Source organism: Pelodiscus sinensis, chromosome 2 (assembly GCF_049634645.1).
Source record: "Pelodiscus sinensis isolate JC-2024 chromosome 2, ASM4963464v1, whole genome shotgun sequence".
Classification (NCBI taxonomy): Eukaryota; Metazoa; Chordata; order Testudines; family Trionychidae; genus Pelodiscus; species Pelodiscus sinensis.
This window is the reverse complement of record NC_134712.1, coordinates 247,706,327-247,728,521: the sequence shown is the minus strand read 5'-3', so window position 1 is coordinate 247,728,521 and position 22,195 is coordinate 247,706,327. Positions and strand designations below refer to the sequence as shown.

General features: G+C 50.7%; 1 protein-coding gene across 7 annotated transcripts in view; it reads right to left on the bottom strand.

The window, feature by feature from the left end:
• Positions 1–22,195, bottom strand: part of LOC102454880 (mitogen-activated protein kinase kinase kinase 3-like) — a 129,547-nt gene that overhangs the window by 25,068 nt on the left and 82,284 nt on the right. For 4 of the 7 annotated variants that reach the window (XM_006120564.4, XM_075922866.1, XM_006120566.4 and 1 more), the window contains 4 exons: positions 21,569–21,612; positions 20,428–20,527; positions 12,324–12,437; positions 10,271–10,379 (listed from right to left, as the gene is read on the bottom strand). In XM_006120564.4, the coding sequence (XP_006120626.1) occupies positions 10,271–10,379; positions 12,324–12,437; positions 20,428–20,527; positions 21,569–21,612 (367 nt within the window). The remainder of the gene's footprint in view (positions 1–10,270; positions 10,380–12,323; positions 12,438–20,427; positions 20,528–21,568; positions 21,613–22,195) is intronic. The other 3 variants (XM_006120565.4, XM_075922865.1, XM_075922867.1) reach the window with 2 other exon arrangements.

The window sequence follows — 22,195 nt, the reverse complement described above, 5'->3', positions numbered from 1 at the left end:
GGACTTTTGTCGACAAAACAATACCAGCGTCTACACTACCGCGGAGTTCTGTCGACATAACGTCGACAGAACTCCGCGGTTTTGTCGACGCTGGTATACCTCGTTTTACGAGGCATAACACTTTCTGTCGACAGAACTCTGTCGACAGAAGGTGTTATTGCCTGTAACACTGCGTCCAGACTACGGAGTTCTGTCGACAAAGCGGCTTGCTTTGTCGACAGAACTCCATGTGTCTGGACGCAAATTGTCGACGGAAGTTTTGTCGACAGTATCTGTCGACAAAACTTCCGTCGACAAAACGCGGTAGTCTAGACGTACCCTAAGGCTATGAGCCTGCGAAGATTTCAATGCCCCCAGCTTAACTTCAAATATGAGAGTAGCCCCCACTTAGTTAAACAGGACTGCGTGTAATTGGAAGTCTCTGCATGCCTGCACTGAAATCTTTGTAGGATCAAGTCCTTATCTGCATAGTAACTCCTTACGATGGATCTCACAGAGACTCAGGGAGTGAGGGAGCAGCATGGAGCCAAAGGGACCCCCACAGCCTCTGCAGAGCATGCTTCACATGGAGGATCTGCGAAGAAGAGGACGCCAGTCAAGCAGGGAGGGAAAGTGAAGACGCAGCTACCAAGAGGAACGCAGATGGGATCTTCTGGGGACAAAGCAATCCACAAGAGCAGGTCTGGAGTGGGGGGTGAGATCCAACCAGGAGGGTTAGGGCCTGCCCCTTTTCCCTCCCCACTGAGAGAGAACAACTGGACAGTGGGAAGAGAGCTCAGGAATGCTCAGGTAAGTGTCAGAGCTGTAGGATTGATTGGTGGAAAGCAGATGGGGACTATGTCCAGAGCAAGACAGCATCCCAGGCAGGCTGGTCAGGTGCACCAGAAAGAGGTGTCCAAGATCTCTCGCTCATGGCTGGGTCCCCTACTTTTCATTCCTTCCACACCTGTCTGGGAGAACGCCTGGGCGCTGGGAAATCGACAAGCCACAGCCCGCTGGCCTGAAAGCAACTCACTAGAGGGTGGAAGTACTGTCCAGCCATGGCCTGCCCACCTAGACCTGCTGGCCTCCCACAAAACCCTGCCACCACCCTCCTATTGACATAGGTCAGCTTTGTCTGACCTTCAGGGTTATGCTTCTGCCACCAGATTCAAGGAGGAAAAGAAACGCGATACATTCTTTTGCAGAACAGGAAGTAATTTGGACAGAGGAGGAGGATGTTACTGATTGGGCGAGGTGACTTACAGCACAACTGTCTGAGAAGCTGACACGAACAGCTCACAGTTTGACACCTACAGGGGAGTGCGCGTTCCAACGCACGTGGGACTTTCCTGCAGCCTTGCTCTGGGTGCCCCTACACCTTCTTCACTGGCGCAACTGGAGAAGTGGCTCAAGGCTTGGGAGTGAGGCATTCTGGACAGAGGAAGGGTCCAAACTCACGACTCCCAACAAGCAGGGGAAGCCTGATTTAGCCACCGCCAGAGCACAATGCAGCCCCAGCTTTTCCTCCTTTAACAAAGCCAGAATGCAACTCGGCAGCACCCAGCTCTGTTCAGCATGGGACGAGGATGGAAATTGGGCAGCTGGGCTGTGCACCGCTAACGACCGAAATAATGGTACCCACACGGAACACTTAGGCAGTACAGCAGTAGGCACCTCTGACAGATTAGAGACCCTAACCTGCATCCAGAGAGACAGGGAGGGAGGGGGCAGATAAATAACTCTGGCTTTGGGCTGGCCCAGCTCATTTGTAGAGGTTGCTCGAAGGACAAGGTAGCGGTGGAGTTACCAAGCGCTCTTTGCATTGGATTTTGGGCACCGAAAAAACAGCAGCAGCGCCAAGGACAGAGACTAGGTGCCCTAGAAGCCATCTAACCGAGCTTTTCCTCCACCTCTTAAAGCATTAATTCAGTCTCTGCCCTGCTCAGAAATAGCAGGAAGGAGCAGGTTCTCTGAAACATTAGCTTACAACAAAAGCTGAGCTCCTGGGACCTGATCCTGAGCGGGAGTAAACAGAGCAGCATCACTCAAGTCTAGAGCCTTGCAAATCTGCGGGTATTTGCCTTATATCCGCGGTATCCACATCCTCACTTGTGTGGATACAGGTGCAGGTACCAAATGTTGCACCCATGCAGGGGTCTTGTCATTTCAACTTGCACCAGCTAAGGAGATGGCCTAGAATTTTCAGCTCAGCTGAGAGGGGAGGGAGCTAGGGCCCCCCTTGTTCCACACACAACAGAACATAAAGCCATTTGTTCGGATCTAGAGTACAGCATGTCCTGAGCAGGGCCAGCCAAGCCAGTGCAGAGATTGTGACAACCACTCCTGGCATTTGCAGTGATCTTCCATGTTCCTTTCCATGAAGGTTTTATTTTTAAAGAAGTTTTCATACAGCATGTGCAGAAAAAGTTTGTGGTGTTGCACGTACAGCTAGATTCCCCCAGTGCCAGGCTTGGCTCCCCTCTGCCTAAATGTTCTCTGGTTTAATTCTCCCTTTGCTTAAGTAGGTCCCAAATCTTTACCAACTGCTTATCCTTAACCATCCTCCCCTGGCTAAGCAGAGACCCAGAAAAGAGAGAGTGTGTGTGTGTGTGTTTGTTTACAAACGCACCCGTCAGGATTGCAAAGGGGTCACCAAGCACTGCCTACGCTCACAGCTGCAGGCTCCAGAAGCTGAGGGCGGGCCGATGTCGCCACAAAACAGAACGAGGGACGTAATGCAAAGATCTGATGTTCATTAGAGTCTCCGGGTTGTGACTCAGGGGCTTGGGATGCAGCAGCAAAGAAGCCCAGGATTTAAGGAGAATGAGCATATGTGGAGTTAAATACAACTGGGACTTTTCATCTTGGAAAAGAAACAAAGGGGGGGATATGATAGAGGTCTATAAAATCATGACTGGTGTGGAGAAAGTAAATTAGACAACATTATTTACATCTTCCCAATAACACAAGAACTAGGAGTCACCAAATGAAATAAATAGGCTGCAGGTTTAAAACTAACAAAAGGAAGTATTTCTTCCCACTGCACACAGTCAACCTGTGGAACTCCTTGCCAGAGGATGTCGTGAAGGCCAAGACACTAACAGGATTCAAAAATGAGCTAGATAAATTCATGAAGGATAGATCCATCAATGGCTATTAGGAAGGGCAGGGCTGGCATCCCTAGTTTCTGTTTGCCAGAATCTGAGAATGGCTGACAGGGGATGGATCACTTGATTATCTGTTCTGGTTATTCTCTCTGGGGTACCTGGCATTGGCTGCTGTCAGAACACAGGAGACTGCACTAGATGGACCACTGGTCTTAGCCAGTGTGGCCACCATTCTTATGACAGAGCATACCAGCCTTTAGCTCAGGGTGGGGAATCTCTGGCCCCTGACTTACATGGACCCAGTCCCAGAGGTTCAAGGGCCCCCCAGCATTGGAGCTCCCATGCTAGCACTCCAGCCCTTGCACTACTACCACCCAATATGGGGTAGGGCCACATAAAATCTACTAGCCTGGGCTCCCCTGGACTTTGGTGTCCAAAGGACTTGTGTGCAGCCCCCAAATTATTTTCCTTGGGTCAGTGGCCCCAGACACCAAAAAAAGTTCCCTAGCCTTGCTATTCCTTACACAACACGGGTCAGATTACAGCTGCTCCTGGGTGGGCCCACAAGTGAAGAGCAAGTCACAGCGAGCACTTCCCTCCCTCCCTTCCCCCCACCCCGTGCACCTGCGACTCATAGGTCAGCATGTACTACGCATCCTTCTCAGAGCCAAACCAGAGAGGACTGAGTGTCGTAGCTCCAAGTGGAGAGCCGTGGTCCTCCTAGCTCAGAAAGTCTCCCAGTTTCATCCCCCGTGCGTAAGCAAAGACAGCAGCTGCTGGACATCTGTATGGCATCTGCAGCCTGCTTTCTGCACTACAAGGTGGTTCACGTGCTGGCTGGGATGCTACACACTCAGAAGAGGGGCTGGGAGACAGCCTGGCCCCTACCATCCTGCAGGCTGCCTGGCAATCCAAGGCAGACAGCATGGAGAGGGTAAGCCGCACCTGGGAAGAACTGCACGAGGGGGACGGGACAGTCTGCTGGTGTCTGCATCTGGCATGTACAGCGCCTCCTGCTGGCGTAGGGAAGCTCTACAGCTCCTCTCTGTCTCTATGGCTTACAAATGCTCCTAAGCTCTGGAAAGGGCCTATGTAAAAAAGCAGAGCTGGTCAGAAACTTTTCCATTCGCTTTATTTTGGACAATTAGAGTTTGGACTGATGGTTTTTTCAAAGGGCACCTGCTCTCCTCAGAGGCAGTTCCTTTTTTTTTTTAAACATTTGCTGTTTCTGAGGGCGGGGGGTGGGAGTGGGGAATCAAAGTTCCCCTCTTCCCCCCCCCCCCCCCGAAAGTTGAAATGAAAAATGAAAAACAAAAATCTATTTTCACTGAAAAACATTTTTGGGGGGGGGGGAGGAAAGGGGAAGAGTATTTTCTGTCTAGCTGTGGCAGAACCATTCCCTTATTCCTCAGCAGATCTCCTGCTGGCTGGAGTGAGACTCCTAGACAAATCCAAGATCTGATGATTTTTTTACGCCCATTAATGGAGCAAAACCTGCACAGCGATGGGCGAGGGAGCTGGAGTTTGTTCCTTCTTGCGTACCAACAGAATAATTTCTTATGCTCTAATCAATCGCATCTCCCTATGAACAGCAGTGGGGTTGTGCAGATGGAGGTGAGGACCAGGGCTATCCTTGGGATTTATGGGCTCCTACCCAATACTATTGAACTGCTACCCCTGTGCCTGATGACAGCCCAGGTCAGGGGGAGATGAGGATTTTTTAGAGATGTGATATTATATTCTTCAGCAATACATTAAAGAAATAGTCTTAAAGCAAATTTTAAACTAAGCTGCTGTAGACTAGCACAGTAAGTTCGGAAACAGACAGTATATATCAGATTGGCAAATGCCAGTTAAACGGCTTTACTGCCACCTAAATGGTGCTTTCACAGGTTCAATGTTCTGCTAATAGCTCTGGCAGGCTTCTTCTCTTTTAATTTAACTAGATCCTCTCCAGAGGAAGCAGAACTACAGAACAAAGATCAGAATATGTGGGTGGGCATTAAGACCCAGTGGTGCCCTACATAGCTGCATATTCTGTATATGGGTAAGGACATCTGGGGTTCCTTTGTCAGGGACAATGGCCTGCAAGGAGGGATTTGCTCAGACCTGACTCTCAGAAGTCAGGCTGACTCTGAAAGGCAGACAGAAAACACCCTCCCATCTCCTCCCACGCGCTTTAAAAACAAAAAAAACAAAAAAAACCCCAGCCAACTGAGCAATTTTTTGAAACAGAATCATTGCGAACATCCCCTCCCCCTTCCTTCCTAAGTTTCCATTTTTACAGTCTCTTTGCAGAACAGAACCTCCCTTAAAATATACCTGGCTCAGCTATGGAGGTGACACCTGCAGCTCTAAAGTTAAGGCTGAGGTGAGATTTCCCCTTAACCTCACTGACTTCGGTTAACGCTGAAGCAAACACTATACAGCGTTTTGCGGCTGGATGTGTAGACCACCGCCACCAGCTGAAATAGCAATTTCCTAAGCTAGAATCTGGCCTGGGCACCAGGCTCAGTAAATCCCTGTGTGTGCGGAAGATACCGTGGAGTTGTTAATGACCCAGAAAGGCCAGAATGCCAGTGTTAGACCTCATCTGGGAAAAAAAAAAAAAACAGCCCCCCCCATCCACTCAGGGTCTCCAACCACCCCACTGGAGCATACGGACTCAGAAGGAAAAGAGCAGCCTGCTTTATAGCTATATTGCCAGCCGGGTGCATAAAGGAGGCAACTGCCCCGGGGCTTGGAAATTCCAACTGGCTTGCAGGTCTGGCTATAGCCAGAGACCCAAGGTCCTTTAAGTAGATGCTGGAGCCCTGCGTGGCGTGCTCTGGGTGGCTCTCAGGGCTTCGGAGGGGAGCACAGAATGGTGCACTCCGGGCTGCCCGTCCCGAACCGCCCCTTCCGCGAGCACGAAGCCGACCCCTTGCCACATTGCCAACAGCAAGTCTGTCGGCCTCTCTGTTGCCAACACCTCCATGGAAGATCCAGGTGCTGCCGCAAGAGGTCTCACCATCCTCGTGTTGACCGAGAAACTGACCATTCCTAACTGGGTTAGGATGTCCTGGTGGTAACGTCAGTGGTCTGGCTCACAGCGGATCTTGGTTCACATGCCAGCTCTGCCATAGACTGTAGGCTATGCATGGACTCTCTCTATGTCCTTATTCCTGCAGACCTAACAATACTTCCTTGTTTAGTCTTTAGACTAAGCTTTTCAGGGTAAAGACTGGTGTGGTCTCTTATTATATATATATATATATATATATATATATATATATATACACACACACACACACGCACAGTGCCTAGCATAGTGGGACTCCCATCTTGATTAAGGCCTGTAGACACTAGTGCGATACAAATAATAATGGTGAAAGCCCAAGGTGGCTTGGCTGTAAATCTGAGCAAGTGCCCCACATTACTAGAACAACAAATACTTCAATCCTCCCATTAGCGTAGCTACATGTGGGATCAATTCTGCCATCTGCACGCACACATTAACTCCCAATGCCATCACTGGCGTTTATGGGTATGTGTTAACAGTTTAACATGCCCCAAGGAAAAAAAGCAGAGATGTTATTCTGTTTAAGTACAAACAGTTCCTACTGAGGCTTTGTACAATAACATGTATTAATGCATGTTTCATTCAGATGCAGCCAGAGACTCTGCTAGGCTCTAGGCAAACACTCAAGAGCAGCATGAGCTAAAAGACCCAAATAAACAGAACGGAGCCAAATACTGTTCTTATATCTGCACACTCAGCTCCCTTGACTTCCACAGGCGTTGTGCATGGCTGTCCCAGGGTGGAATTTGACTGACTACAGGAGAATCTCTCACACACATCACTGTGCAATATGTCAACAAACTGCAGCCTACACTATCTGGGTATGTCTACACTTGCACCCTCTTTCAAGAGAGAGATATAAATTAAGACATTTGAAATTGCAAATGAAGCCGGGATTTAAATACCCCTGCTTCATTTGCATATTTGTGTTATGGCACTATTTCGAAATAACAGACGCTGTTAAGACATGGTTATTTTGAGAGAAAACCCTTCTCTTGAAATAACCCTTATTCCTCATACACTAAGGTTTATCAGTTATTTCTAGAGAAGGGTTTTCTCTCGAAATAACTGCGTCTTAACAGCGTCTGTTATTTCGAAATAGGGCTTTTTCGAAATAGCGCCATAACGCAAATATGCAAATGAAGCACGGGAAATTCAAATCCGCGCTTCATTTGCAATTTCGCTCAGCTGCATTTGCATCCCTCTCTCGAAAGAGGGTTCAAGTGTAGACATACCCTCTGACAGCAGATACCATCCAAGCAAGAAATGGTACATCTCCAGGAAGAGATATTCCTTTATCGCAATGGTAAAATTCTATAGCATATAAATATTGCAAGTTCTTTGGAGCAGCAATTGTGTCTATTTATATAATGCATAAGCACAGTGGGGCCCTGATCTAGACTGAAATTCTGGCACTACTAGTCTACACATTAAATAACTAGCCAATTATCCCATCATAAAACGGGATTTTCAGGTCTTCCCTCCTGAGCTGTCTGTCTCTCTTTCTCAACTCTCCTCCACCTCCTGCCTCTCTCTCCATCTCTTTCTCTTCTCCCCCTCCTGCCTCTCACTTTCCCTTTCTCTTCTCGTCCTCCTCCTCCTGCCTCTCTCTCCCCTTCCCGCTCTCCCCCTGCCATGGTGCTTTGCTGAGTGCTGCCTGCTCAGCCGGGCTGCCGTGAGGGAGGGGGGCGGGGTGGTGACATACACGGCTGGGGCCAGGGCCGTGTACATCACCGCCCTCCTTTCCCCTCCCACCCCGGGGTAGCCCAAACAGCCCCTTGCGCTGCTAGATCCTCCAGCGGCCCGACTGAGGGGCGCAGCACTCCGCTGAGTGCCACAGTGGGAGGGGAAGGGGGGTGGTGACGTACACAGCCCTGCCCCCTGGCCGTGTACGTCACCGCCCCCACCCTCTTCCCCTCCCTCCGTGGTGGCTCGGCTGAGTGTTGTGCGCTCAGCCGGGCCACCGTGGGGGAGGAGAGGAGGGGCAGGACAGTGACGTACATGGCCAGAGGGCGGTGGCCCGGCTGAGGGGCGCATCACTCAGTGCCACGGTGGGAGGAGGAAGGGGGGGCCGTGACGTACACGGCCCCGCCCTCTGGCCGTGTACATCACCACCCCGCCCTCCTTCCTGTCCCACTGGGCTCACCTGAGCAGCGCTCAGCTCGGCCCCAGCGGGGTAGCAAGCAGCAGCAAGCGGCCTGTGGCTGCACTCCACCCGCCAAGTCTGTTTCCCGCCCCCCTCTTCCCGTCCAGCCCCACGGCCCCCGATCCTCCCCCAGCTCTGCTTCCCACCCCCTCTTCCTGCCGGCCAGGCCCACGGCCCCCCAGACACCCCCCGTCACCAGCACTGATTCCCTCCCCCTTCTTCCGGGCCCCCCCATCCTCCCCTACAGCCCCCAATCTCCCCCCAGCTCTGCTTCCCACGCCCCTTCCGGCCAGCCCCGCCCCCTTCCCCTCCCTGTGTGGTGCTCCGCCCCGCCCCTCTTCCCTTCCCTCCTCCCCCCCTCCATGGCACGCTGCACTGCGCCGCTCAGCTGAGAGCAGCGCTCCTGCCGGGCCCCGGTGGGGGAGCAAGCGGCCCTTTGGGGGGTGGTAAGCAGAGCTGGGGGGGCGGGGCTGGCCGGAAGGGGGGTGGTAAGCAGAGCTGGGAGAGTTTGGGGGCTGTGGGGCTGGATGGGAAGATGGGGGGGGGCCCAGAGGAAGGGGAGAGGGAAGCAGCGCTGGCGGGTGGGGAGTGTCCAGGGGCCCGAACTGCCAGGGAGCGAGGGGGGGGGCGTGGCCATGTACATCAGCATTACAGATTCACAGACACTGGGCTACTATATATATGATAATTTGGATGAAACCAATAAGGCTCTCTAGAAATTACATTATAAAGTAACCCATGTAGTGGAGAATTTTAAAAAAACAACCAGGAGTCCCATGGCACCTTAAAGACTAACTTATCTGGGCATTTATTTGGGCGTGAGCTTGTGTGGGTAAAAACCACTTCGCCAGATGCATACAGAATTTTCAAGACAGGCAACACAGTGTCAGTGAATTATATTCTGGGTATAAAAATTTTTACGTTCGTTTACTAGATCTAGATTAAGAATACCATCCTCAATTAAAATCCTACGGGATTTTCCATAGGGGTCTTTTTAACAATCAAAAGAAGTCTAACAACACTTTTCATCAAATGATTTCTAAGTACTTAAAGAGAGAAGTCATTTCACAGACAGAAACCAAGGGAGAAAGATGAAGAGACATGCCCAAGCCTACACAAGTCTGTGGCAGAGCCAGGAGAGAAACCACACTCAGCAGACGCCGTCCATGTGGACTGACGGCCGTGGGATCATGGCCTAGTGACCAGAGTGGGTAGGACCACAGCCCTGGCTGAAGAGTAAAGGATATTCAGTTTCGTTTGAATAGCACTTCACACACATTCATTCTCACAACACTTCAGGGAGGAAAGTACCTTTCACCATGTGGGTCAAGAGAGGTTCAGACACACCTCTAGAGTTACAAAAGGAGGCAGGGTCTCCTCTCTCACTGGTGACTGTACTGAGGCCAGCAGAAGCGAGGGGGGAATGTGACTGGTTTCACTTCAGGGGCAGAGCTGGGATTCGAACATGGGAGCTGCCAAACCCCAGCTCGCTCAGTCTCGTTATTTCTTCCTTGCTGACAGAAGGGAGTGAAGCAGAATTCAAAAGTCAAGAAAATGGGAGAGAACAGTTAATGCAAACGCTTGAGAAGACTGAGCTTCCTCAGAGTCCTCCCTGTCCCAGGCCTTGATCAAACTCAGCAGCACTGAATTCATTGGATTCCTCTACAGCTACATGGGTTTTCCCTTCCAGCCAAACCAGGAACACTGCACTTTTTCTGGCTCTGAAACAAGGTGACTGAGAGGGCTCCTCTCCAGTCCAGGCAGGGCAGCTATGCACACACCAGTTCAGCCAGCACAACTTTTCCCCTAGCTCGAGTCCTAGACCCTTACTACACTGAGCCTTCAGTGCCCTGCCCAGATACAAAAGTGTCAGGAGACAAAAACGAACCACAGGGATAGGGGGAGGGGTATGGCTGGCCTGCAAAGAACCAGCAGCGGTCTGCAGGGAACCTACGCCCATCGCCTTTCACTCACCTGTTGAATACTTCCGCGTCCTCTCAGCGTCTTTACACAGGGACCCCATGATGTCACCCATGGACTTAGATATTCTCATTTCATGCTGCTTACTGTTGGGCTGGAGAAACTAAAAAAATCAGAGAAAAGGAACGGTTACACTCTGCCCCATGCCGGGAGTTGTACCTTTCCAGACGGTCTCACAAAAACGACAGCATTTGGTGACTACCGCCACGTACTGAGGTTACCACATGAACCAACTCAGAGAGGGTAAATTAATTATTATTAATTACACTGCCTATTCATTTATTCAACACAGAAACATCAGATCTTGGTTACCAAGGATAAATAAAAAGATTATGAAACAAGTCATATTATTTCTCTCTGGTAGCACCTACAATGTATTATTTCCAGATAGGAAAGGGAAGGTCTCTGCCCCAAAACGCTTACAATATCAGACCCCATTCCTTCGGTCAGATCCAGACCCTTGCAAAACACCCTGGACTTTACTGAAACTCCATGCAGTGTAAGGTTCCATTTGCACGGATTCATCTGGAGAACTGGGACTTAAGAACGTAAGAACGGTACTGGATCGGACCAAAGGTCCATCTAGCCCAGTATCCTGTCTTCCAATTGCAGGTGCCCCCAAGGCAGTGAACAGAACAGGTAACCATCAAGTGATCCCTCTCCTCTTATCCATTCCCAGATTTTGGCAAACAGAGGCTAGGGACACCATTCCCGCCCATCCTGGCTAATAGCCATTGATGGACTTGAAAGAAAAACTGACAGATGGACAAAAATAATAAGGAAACAGGAACTGCATATCCAGTAAGGTGGTAACTGCCACACCTAGGCAATATGGTGCTTTAATAACCATGCTGTTTTTAGGGAAAATTCGTAGATTGCCCTCAGAAAGCAGTGGTCCTGACATTCAGCTGGGTCACAGCATGTACAATTTTATAGTACAAGGAAGAGCATATGAAAAAATGTTGGGAGACTTAGCCGTTGGCCAGTCTGTTCCACACTGGCATGCCTCAGTATCTCACTAACTCAGCTGCCCTGTCCTAGCAGCAGGGCCTTCTGCAGTCTACAGGCTGGCCAGCAGGAGGTGCCCTGGAATGACACAAGGAAGGAAGGTCTAATGACTCGGGTGCTAGCCTAGGACTTGAGACACCCAGTTCAATTCTCTTTTCTGGTTCTATACTGCAAGGTCCTGGACACCTGCAGAAGTGCAGAGCTCCCTCAGGTTCCCATCAAGTCCATGGGAGAGGAGAGCAATCAGCACCCGTGTGAAATGGCCAGTGTCTTAGGATTGTACAGCTGTCCCATGAGACAGTGCACAGAGAGCATGCTCAGTGCGGCTCATGCTTTGGCAGGATGCATCTGCACATGTACAGATCCAGACAGTGCCTCTCAGCAGGACACCCAGTGTGGGTGCGGTTCACTCTACTAGGCACAAGTGCAGAGGATTTGCAGGGACATGGCAGTCTGCAGTGTCCCATTGGATGGAGAGTTTGTTCTTCGTTCTGCTCCTTTGGTGTGTCATCCGGCCTCACGCAGCGGGACCAGTCCCTGTTCTGTCCCAGGTGCAGAGCCTGCGCTTGCTCTGTCTGCCATGCAGGATGGGCAAAGGGGAGAGAACTTACTGTGCTTTCTCTAAAATCCCATGCAATCTGGCCCTGCGTGGCCATAGAACGAGACTGATATTCCAGGGTCTGAGCGCAGGATAATGGCTCACACAAACACTCCCCTGCAGGCCGCACAGGAGCCCCCTGGAAGATATACACAGTGTGGCTGTCCAGTCACAGACATACACTTGCTGCCTGTCTCCAGGATCGATAAGGCATCTATTGCCCCAGCACCCAAGCCTGCCTCTCAGACGGCACCGGAGCATTTATGCTGCACTGCCGACAGGAGGGATTTCAGAGCAGAGACCTACGAATGGAAGGCAGCCTCATGCCAACTCAGACCGCTACAAGCGGCCACCCCTAGGACAGCACGTCTCCTTTCCACTCCCCCGACAACAATAGTGCAGCTCGCTCTGCACAAAAAGGAACAAAGCTAAAGGGCTCACGTTCGCTTTCCTTGGAGCCTTCACAACCACCCTCAGGCTCTTCAGAGAAGGGCTAAGGTCCAAGTGCTCCACTGCGCGGTCCAAGTCTTCCTGCGATTTCAGCGGGATCAGGAGCTGGAAGGGATGGAACACACACCGGAGCATGGCAGCGTCACAAACCGGGTAAACAAGGAAAGTAAAAACTTAATGCCGCACGCAGAAAGCTGAAGAACAGTGGGGATTCAGGCTGCAATCCTGGGACAGGGGAGGGGAAGGAGAGTCTAGCACCCCAGAGCATTCAGAGAAGAAAATATTAAAATCCCAGACCCCATCAATGGAGGAACAGGATACAATTATAACAACAATGCTCTCAAAGAACAAAAGGCCGCATCAGTGATCCAGCCAGTGGAAAAACCAGAAGGCTCAGAAGAATCATTACTAGTGCCTCCAAACTACCAGCATTCCCCAGATGCCTGACTGTTGGCGGTGATCATCCCGGCTCCCCTTCCGAGTGTCCTTAGATCCCCATATGCTGCTGATGCTCAACTGTGCATTGGCTAACCAGATACAGAGCTGGGGCTGCTTATGTGGACAAGGCTACGGGTGGATATGGCTCAGTCTTAGGCCATCTCTTTACTCCATAGAAGACTGACGCTGCCAAAATGGATCTTCTGGAGTTTGATTCAGCAGGTCTAATAAAGACCTGCTAAATCAAACTCAGAGGGCACTCCCCACACCCGCTCCTACACCCACTGTTGCATGGAGTAAGGGAAGTGACAGGAACATTTGCTCCCCATTGGCCCACGCTGTGGGGAAAGCGGGAAAACTCGAATCAAAGCACGTTGACTCCAGCTACATAATTAACCTGGCTGGAGCTGCTTATCTTGAGTCAAACTTCCCCTTTAGCAGCCTAACTGATCTAAGGCTTTGTCTATGCTGGGCAATTTCAAGTGACACCGAAGTAGCTGCATCTGTGCAAACCTCAGGTGTGTCCAGGCACGGCCAATATCAGTTGTGATTTGTACCAACTCAGCTTACCCTGACCTCAAGCGGGTGGAAACTGCACAGATGCCAAGTCAATTGGTATCATCCTCATCTGTGCACACTAAGAGCTTGCTGTGGTGCAGCTACCCTCACAGCTGGGCACCACTCGGAACCACCAGGGCTAGTCCCAATGGTAGACAAGGCCTAGCTCCTACATGTGAAATACTAAGATACCTCTCCACCAGGGCCACAGGTTCAGCTCCCTGCAGGATCCACTAGCCTTTCAGCTGCAGCAAATCCACAGAGTGGGCAAGACAAAGTCCTGGCTGTAAGAAAGCTCAAGACCCCATAGTATTTAACCAGTAATGCTGCCCTCACATTGCTTTGTGGCGTGCCATGCGGTGCACGGTGGGGTCTCCCCTCCAGCCCTTCAAGTACTTATGGCTGCCAGTAACGTCTGATTGACAATAATGGGAGCTGTAGGTGCTCAGCCAACACCTCTGGAGAAGGCGGGCCCATTGTTCATGGAACCACAGATCACCATGTGGCCACAGCAACCAATGCGACCAGATCAGATTAAAACCCACATAATAAGATGGGAGGAAAAACCACTTGTGTCTCATCACTGGAGTGGCATCGGACGTACTGCCGTCATGGGGTCAGGGGCTGGCCCACAGGTCAATACATCCCTGATTACCCGACTGCACGTGCACTGAACAAACAGGTGAATGGGAAGCTGTAGGCAGGGTTGTCCCTGGACAGGGGAAGGGGAGAGGGCCTGGGGCAGCCCCCCCCACTACAGGCTCTGCCCCTGCTCCACCCCACTCAATCCCTTTCCACAAGCCTTGCCCTGCTTCACCCATGCCCCCTTGTCCTTTCCCCGATCAACGCGAGCCGGGGGATTACAGTGAAAGGAAGCAGAGTGCTTTAGGGCCGGGGCACTCTGTTTCAGGGCACAGAGATGGGGAGAGGGTGGTGTGGCAGAGCAGAGAAGGCTGCCAGGCCACTCCAGATCATGCCACCACAGTGAGTGCACGAGGGGACCTCCCTGCTGCCACCCTGCGCCAGGCCCTTGTAATTTCTTTGAGTGCCTCCCATCCATGGGACGGTTTAGGCAGCTGCCACAGGGCTTCCAGAAGTGCAGGGCCTGGGACAGCCGCTCCAACTATGCTATGGACTGGAGGGACCTTGTACAGCTGTCTCAGTCTGGGAAACTGCTACAGTTGCTACAAGAGGCCAAGAACCACAGCTCTGCTATGTAAGTCTGTCTCTTAGGTACCTATAGGGCCCCCATTACCATAGTAACCATTTTACAGATGGGAAACAGAGACAATCAGATATTTAGAGGAATTTAAGCAACTAATTCCTATTCAAAATCTAAGCTTAAGTGACTTGCCCAAGGTCACACAGGAAGTTTATGATAGGGCAAGGAATTGAACCCAGACTTTCCACAAGCCAGGCCCAGGCCCTATCACGGGACCATCATTCCTTACTATTCTAGCTTGGATGGCAGTGCTCAAACTCACTGAGGTCAATGGGAATGCTGCAAGTGTATCAAGCAGAAAAGCTACCCACAGTCTCTTGTAAACCCAAAATACTGATTGGAGTCAAGCCAAGTCCTGCTTTCAGATGTGCGCATGGAGGTTTCATTGACTTCAATGCAGCTGTGTAGTTAGGAGCAGGATCAGCCTCGCACTTAAATGTCTGCTTTATAATGGTTCAGGCTGCCTCACTGCAAAATGCACAGGGCAACTCTGCATCCTTACACTCCTACTGATTTCCTCCAAGAGAGGAATGTGGCCCTCAACCCATCAGGTATTCCCCTTCACCCAGCTCCTCTCATATTTTCCAAACTGCATTCCCTCGGCCGCAGCTTTGAACAAACTGTTCTGTAGGTCATGGTGTCTCCTTCTACTACCACATCATTAATCCATTCACAGGCCTGCCTAGGCATGCCAAAAGCATCAAGCCAAAATTGCCCTCCTCTGGAGCAGAGGGAATACAGTATTTAGCTTGGCTTTACTGATCACCCACATCTGGCAAATGGATTTTGCTCCATTTAGCATCCAGGCTGCTGTATTCATGGATTCTGGGAACAGGGGTTCCAATAGACACTAAATATAGACAGACGGGCGCATGCACACAGCCTAGGCACTAACTGGCAGATTACAAACTCAGCAGCAAGGCTGTGGCTTTGCTTTTTCTATCTATAAACTGGGTAACTACGAAGACAGGTAGGAAAGAGCGAGAAACGTTACAGAAGGCTGCTTACGAACTTGCTGGTGCTCCCTTCTACACTCATGAATGGCATGTCTCATTTGCTACTACGGGAGCTAAGTTTCCAATCCACTGCACTTTACATAGAGCTAAAAAAAAAAAAAAAAGTGAGGAAGTGAGACTGTTCACTTATTATTTACACTGCAGTAGCCCTTTGGGCTCCTATTGTGAAAGGTGCAGTACAAGCATATGGGGACAGACAGTTCTTGCCCCAATTTAAAGAGTGGGGGAATTGCTGGATGTTGCTCTTTATCAGGGAGTGAGAGGAAAGCACACAGTTTGCTCCATTCCTCACTCTGGCAGGGGAGTGCAAGGGACCTGTCCCAGCCGGAGCACATGCACCCCTCCCCTGGCTGCACCCACTGCAGCAGTCATGGACAGGGGCATCTCACCTGGCCCCGTGCTGCTGCAGTGAGAGAGGGCTGGGGTAGTCCCCTTTCCAGGGCAGCCTGCACACTGAAACCCTCAGCCTGGTCCCACTTCAGAACAATGATTTAAATGAAGAGAAACAAAAAGGAAGGAATGCTGGGTAAATCTTCAAGAATGTAATAAAGGGCGTTCATGAAAAAAAGGCCAAAGGCTGCTCTCAAGGGAGTGGAATTACTCTAGATTTGCAAAACAAACAAACAAACAAAAAAAACCAATGGTCCTGCAGTACCTTAGAGCAGTGGTCCCCAACCTTTAGAGGCTCCCGGGAGCCCGGGAGGTGGGGGCCACTCACGTGCCGGGCGCCCGGGAGCGGGGCCACGCGTCCAGGGACACGCCAGGGGACTGGGATGCCCTCGTACCCGGCGCCGGCGTGTGCCCTAGGGCCGGGGCTGCCCGAGCGCCTTGTGCCGTGGGCCTGGGTCCGGTGCTGCCGCCCGAGCCACGCGCCTGGGGCCGGCACCGCTCGAGCACCGCGCGCCCGAGCACCCGCATGTGTCCCGGGGCTGAGGCCGCCCGAGCGCCACGCACCCAGCGCCGGCGCCTCCCGTGCACCTGGGGTGGGACCAGCCCAGGTTGTCGGCGGGCGCCCACGAATGCCCCGGCGGGCGCCGCGTTGGGAACCACTGCCTTAGAGACTAACAAAAATATATAAATAGCATCATGAGTTTTCTCCTGGGCACAACCCACTTTTTATGCTGTTGTAATCAAGAACAGAATTTGGCCCAGAGTACGCTCTTAGCCCAGACACAGTGTGCCATGGACATGCAAAATTTTCTGAAGTGGTTGCAGGCTGACCCGGAAGAGGTGGGACCTCAGGCAGAAGGGGTGTGGCATTTAAATAGCAGGCATTGAAACGCCTCCTGCCTCCCCTGCAGCACATTAGCAGGGGGGAGCTGTAAGCCCTTTCAACTCCTGTTATTTCGAGGGCTCCCAGCTCCGAGCCTCGCTGCTAATGGGTTGCTGCGAGAGCCCTTTCAACTCTAAGGCATGTAACTGTGTAACCATTATGATTTTTAGCGGTTACATGGTTACATTTTCAAACACATTTTTACAACCCTAATTCTCACACAGAGACTATTTCTTTTTCTGTCTGTAAATCTAAGCCCATTCTTATCCTTGCAATTATTTATTAGTTCTAAAGGTCGCAGCAGCCCCTTGGTTTTGCTTTGCAAAAAACCCAGGAAGGCATTCCCATAAACTTCTGTTTGGTCCTGTTGCAAGTCTTTCAGTGGAAAGAAACCTGGAATGAAATGACTCACTGCTGGAGAATTCCATACAGGTTTTTTCCAGCAGGGACTATCAAAGAATGCCCAAGATTAGAAAATGTGTTACATTTCTGGCTATATTAAAAGCTACAGTCTAGAGGGCCAATTCTGTTGTAGTGTTAGACATTTATCATGAGCAGCAGCATCACTTGCACAATTTGTGCATGCAAAAACCAGGTGACAAGGCATGTTCAAATGGATTCAGCATACATACATACACACACACACACACACACACACACACACAATCACATATGCAAGTCATTTATGCAAGTAAACGTGTATTTATGCAAATGGAATCCTGGCAGAAACCCCTTCAATGGCATGACCCTAAACGTGAGAGTTTCTATTTGTTGGTCTGATCTCACTCTGCAAAGGAAAAAGGAAATGTGTTTTTCATTTGTACTTTAATTAGGGCCCCCTAACGACTCTTTTATACATGAGCAGGCAGGCTGCGGGTTTCTTTGCTTTCCATTTCAAGCCAATGGGATGTGAATCAGGCAGTCTAGTAGAGTTGGTGGTTGTTTTTCTTCTTGCAGAAAGTTTCCATGAAAACAAAAAAGGTTTGTCAACTTTTTCTTCACAAGTTTTTGGGGTTCTGTCAAACAACTGGACATGCCCAAAGTTCTCCAAGAGAATCCTGAAAATTTTCATCGAAATTGGTTACTTCCCACAGATTTTTTTTTTTAACTAAACACACAATTTTTCACCAAAATAAAGTTCTGAATTAAACATTTTGACCAGCTCTGCTTCACAAGCAAAGCAGATTTTGCCTTAAGCCAGGAGAGGGCAAGAGTCTCTCGGCAGACCAGATTCGGCCCACCTAGCTCTTTTATCTGGCCCACATGGCAGTTCTTGGCCCCGTCCCTAATGTGTTGCCTGGGAGCCAGGACGCACAAGCCCTTTCAACAGCTTCTATTTAAAGGGCTTGCATGACCCCGCAGCTGCCAGGCAACAGCCATAGGAAGGCACAAGCTCTTCAAATAGAAGCAGTTGAAAGGGCTCTCGCGTCCCAGCTCCCAGGCAATGGACTAGCAGTGAGGCCGGGAGCAGAGAGCCCTAGAAATAGCAGGAGTTGAAAGGGCTCACAGCTCCGCCCCTTCCTCCGCTAACGTGATACAGGGGAGCCATTTCAACTCCTGCTATTTAAATGCCCCACCCCTTCTGCCCAAGGCCCCGCCTCTTCCAGGGTGGCCCACGACAACTTCAAAAAATTTTCAAGTGGCCCCTCTTCAAAACTTTTTGCCCTCCCCGCCTTAAGCACAGAGTACGAGCGCCTGGGTGACTGTAGGAACAACCCCCATGGGCTGACCTTCTCTTTAACAGGGGGACCAGACGTGAAGGAAACTCATAGTCTGCCCCTTCTGAGCTTTTGATGGGGACCTCGCAAAGCATGGTATGTGATGCTAAGTAAGTAATGCCCTGGTATGCGTTAATTGAGGATAAGATGGTCAGGGTTAAGGGTATGATTTAGTCAAGGGTATTTTGCTTAGAAGTCACGGACAGGTCACGGGTAATAAAAAATCATGGCACATGATCTGCTTATGACTTATACTATAAATAATCCTAAATCTAAGGGGGGCATGCCCCACAGAACCTGCTGCTGTGGGGGTCAGCAGATCCAGCGGTTCCAGCTGCTGGGAGCCACCGAGTACCAGCTGCTCTGACCACCCCAGGACTGCGGTCAGGTGTCTCCAAGCAATGGCTGCTCTGACCATCCCCCATGACGGACTGCTGCTTGGGTGGTCCCCAGGGCCAGCTGCAGCTGCCCCAGTTTGGGTGGTCTCTGGGTCCTGCGACCCACTGCTGCTCGAGTAGTGGTCAGTGTAGTTGTCCCCTGGGCCACCCGAGCTGGCAGTGGAGCTGCTCCACAAGTGGCCAGTGTGTAGCTGGCCTCGGAGCCAGCTACTTGGGCAGCCCGGGGACTGAAGTCACAAAGACCATGGAAAGTCACTGGAATCTGTGACTTCTGCAACCTCTGTGATAAACACAGACCCTAATTAGGGTACACTCACTGCTTAATTTGTACCAGGGCTCAACCACCTCCCTGCTTGGCAGTTCATAGCCCTGGCCTCTCTGTGGCTCGCTGCATCCGTTAGGAAAGTAAAAAAAGTCGCTTGATCCCCGGCACCTCTTGCATTACAAATTAAGTTCTGGGTCCAATTCTTTGGGCCTTAAAACGCATGAGTCCATACACTGGTGGCGGATGATGGTAGCGCTGACGCTTGCACTGGGCTGCAGTGTCGGCCACAGAAACACACACTGGGAAGCGTATGAAAACGGCTACCTGAACATGCCTGGGAGCTGGGAAGCTCCCTCGAAAGGGAATTCAGCGCTGGCCCATGGGGCACACTTACTCGCTGAACTAGCGCACCACAAGGGGTGGAAGGACAAACCTCCTTACCTCTTCTGCTGTCGGGGCATAGGTTCAAGTCAGCCCAGATTCAGCAGTGACCTCCAATCCACCCCATCCGGCACCTCCTCAATGGGGCACATGAAACTAATTTAAAGGCTGCAGCCTAGTTCCTAGTGAGAAGGGCAGCGTGAGGCCAGTGGATGGGACTTAATGACCTCTTGAGGTTCCTTCCCGTTCTAGTATTCTATGATCCTATGAGGTGCTCACATTGCATCATCGGGGTATTAACTGGCAGCCTCAGCTACTGCATTACATACAAACAGTGTTTGCTGACACCCTCAGCAGCAACCCTTGGGGTGTGGTGAACCACTCCTACAGCTGCCCCCTCAGACCAGGCGCATTGGTGGAGAAGGCTGCTGACTGTGCTGCCCATCCTGTAGGTAAGCAGAGCATTTAATTCTCCAAAGCTGTCCGTCAGTTAAGTTATGGGTTCTGTGAACCCTCCCTCATCTGAGGGGGTGGACTGTTTGGTTTGGGGCTCCACCCTCCAGCCTGTGCTTACGTTGCTTTGAGAGAGCAAAGTTAGCTACCGCTCCCCTCTTCTGGTGTCTAGACACAGTTCAGTTAGAATCTTATCACGGAGCCGCTACTAAGGACACTAATGGTGCACTAAGCAGGCCAGAAAACACCAGGAAGGACTGCCCTCCCTCCCATTGCTATGTTCTGTCCTCACATTAGAGGATTAGGAATAAACCACTCTCTAGAAGTCTGAACCTGGGACCCTGCCAGAGTGTAAACACAAACAGCTTAGTACCTCATTGTTCGCATAGTGCAAATCCATCATCTGCCCAAAAGCATCCATGACCTTCTGTAGCACTTCTTTGAATTTGATTGGCCTTGGAAACTGGAGAATCCTGTGCATACATACAGAAAAATCAACAGCACAAGTGTCACGTGGGTAGCTGGATTAAACGGTCACCTTTCTGAAGCAAGGACTTGTATTCTTATGCTGTGTCATGCTAATTAGCTACTTCCCCTCCTCCCCTGCCTCCGAACAGCTATAGATGGCTGGGGAGCACAGATCCTGCTCTTTGCTAATGTGGTTGTAGCTATCTGTGCTACCCAAGGAACTTTCTACCCCAAGGAAGCCAGGCCGACCCTACCAAGATCCTTCTGAGGCTCTGAGCTGCAGCCTAGTCCCTCTCTATGGTGTATAGGTCCTCCACAAGGCAGGATCCAGCCCAGCAGCACACCACTGCCTACATTTAGCAGAGGTGCCACTCCGGCCAGTTTTCTTTGTGGTCTGTCACCTCCGTGGCGAGGGTGAGCAGTACTGAACTGCAGTAGATGGTCGGATGTTATACCGTGAGTCCTAGGCCATTCCACCTTCGGATGCAAATGCCCACTGACTTCAGATAGTCCTACCCTCGGAGATGCACTATGGTGTATTCGCTAATCCTCTTGGTTCATAATGCACTAGTTATCTGGCACCTCAGCCTGAGAGATCCTGACTCTCCCAAGTCTCCTGCTCTGCCGTTGTCACCGGGCCCGCCCACAGGCTGGGAGCCTTCCACATCGTCGTCAGGCAGGGAGGGCAGGAAGTCTTCAAATCCCTGCTCTGTTATTGTGGGACCTGTGCCCAGAATCTGGCTCTCCCAAGCGAGTGTGACAGGCTGCTAATCGAAGGATACACTGATGCAGGGAGGCCTGAAGTCCAGTTATATTCACTGGAGCCTGAGATTAAAGCTACTGATGAGTGGCATTTAATGAATCACAGCTAGGAGCTAATCTGCCTGTGGACAAGTCCCAGGAAACACTTATGGCTAAATTCACAGGCCTCTCCCATGCCAAGCTCTCACGGCTTTCACAGGGAGTCACACTTTCAGGTGAGGGTGAGCAAGAGGCCCTTTGCCCCCTGGCACCAAGGGAAGCATGGGAATGGGTCAGGAACGCACCTTTTCTCTCCATCATATTCAAACTTGATCCTGGCATTCCGCTGCTGAAAGAGAGGAAATCAGTTAGACACACGGGATCTTGAGAGCTAATTGAAATAGAGGTGATCAAAGTCCACTGCAAGCCACCATTGCCTTCAGGGTGTAAAAATCAATACAAGGCAAGTACATCAATGGGAGCTCTGTGCTCACCTCTGAAAACTGTACTTGGCCCACAATGTGATAAACTTCTGCGTAAACAAACAGAACCTCCATTAACAGTTCATGACTCGCCTCCAAAGCTACTCCACTCATCAACTTGGTTTAACAAGGTACATTTATGGAAGGTGACATTTGCAGAAGCCCTTCAAAAACTTTGGCAATACACTCCCATTTTCAGAAGTGACTTAAGCCTGACAGAAAGTAAAGGGGACGCCAGATCTTCAGGCTTTTAAGTGCTTTGGAAAGTTTTACCCATAGTGTCCTTTTCAACAAAAGTTCTCAGAGCCCTTCATCTACTGAAATAAAGCCACCGGCAGGGTAAAGCACAGCAATGCATAAGGAATAAAGAATAAGGAATATGATACTAGCTTGTAACATCCATCCAGCCCTAGCTGATGGTGATAGCTTTGATGAGTTATGGCATAACCT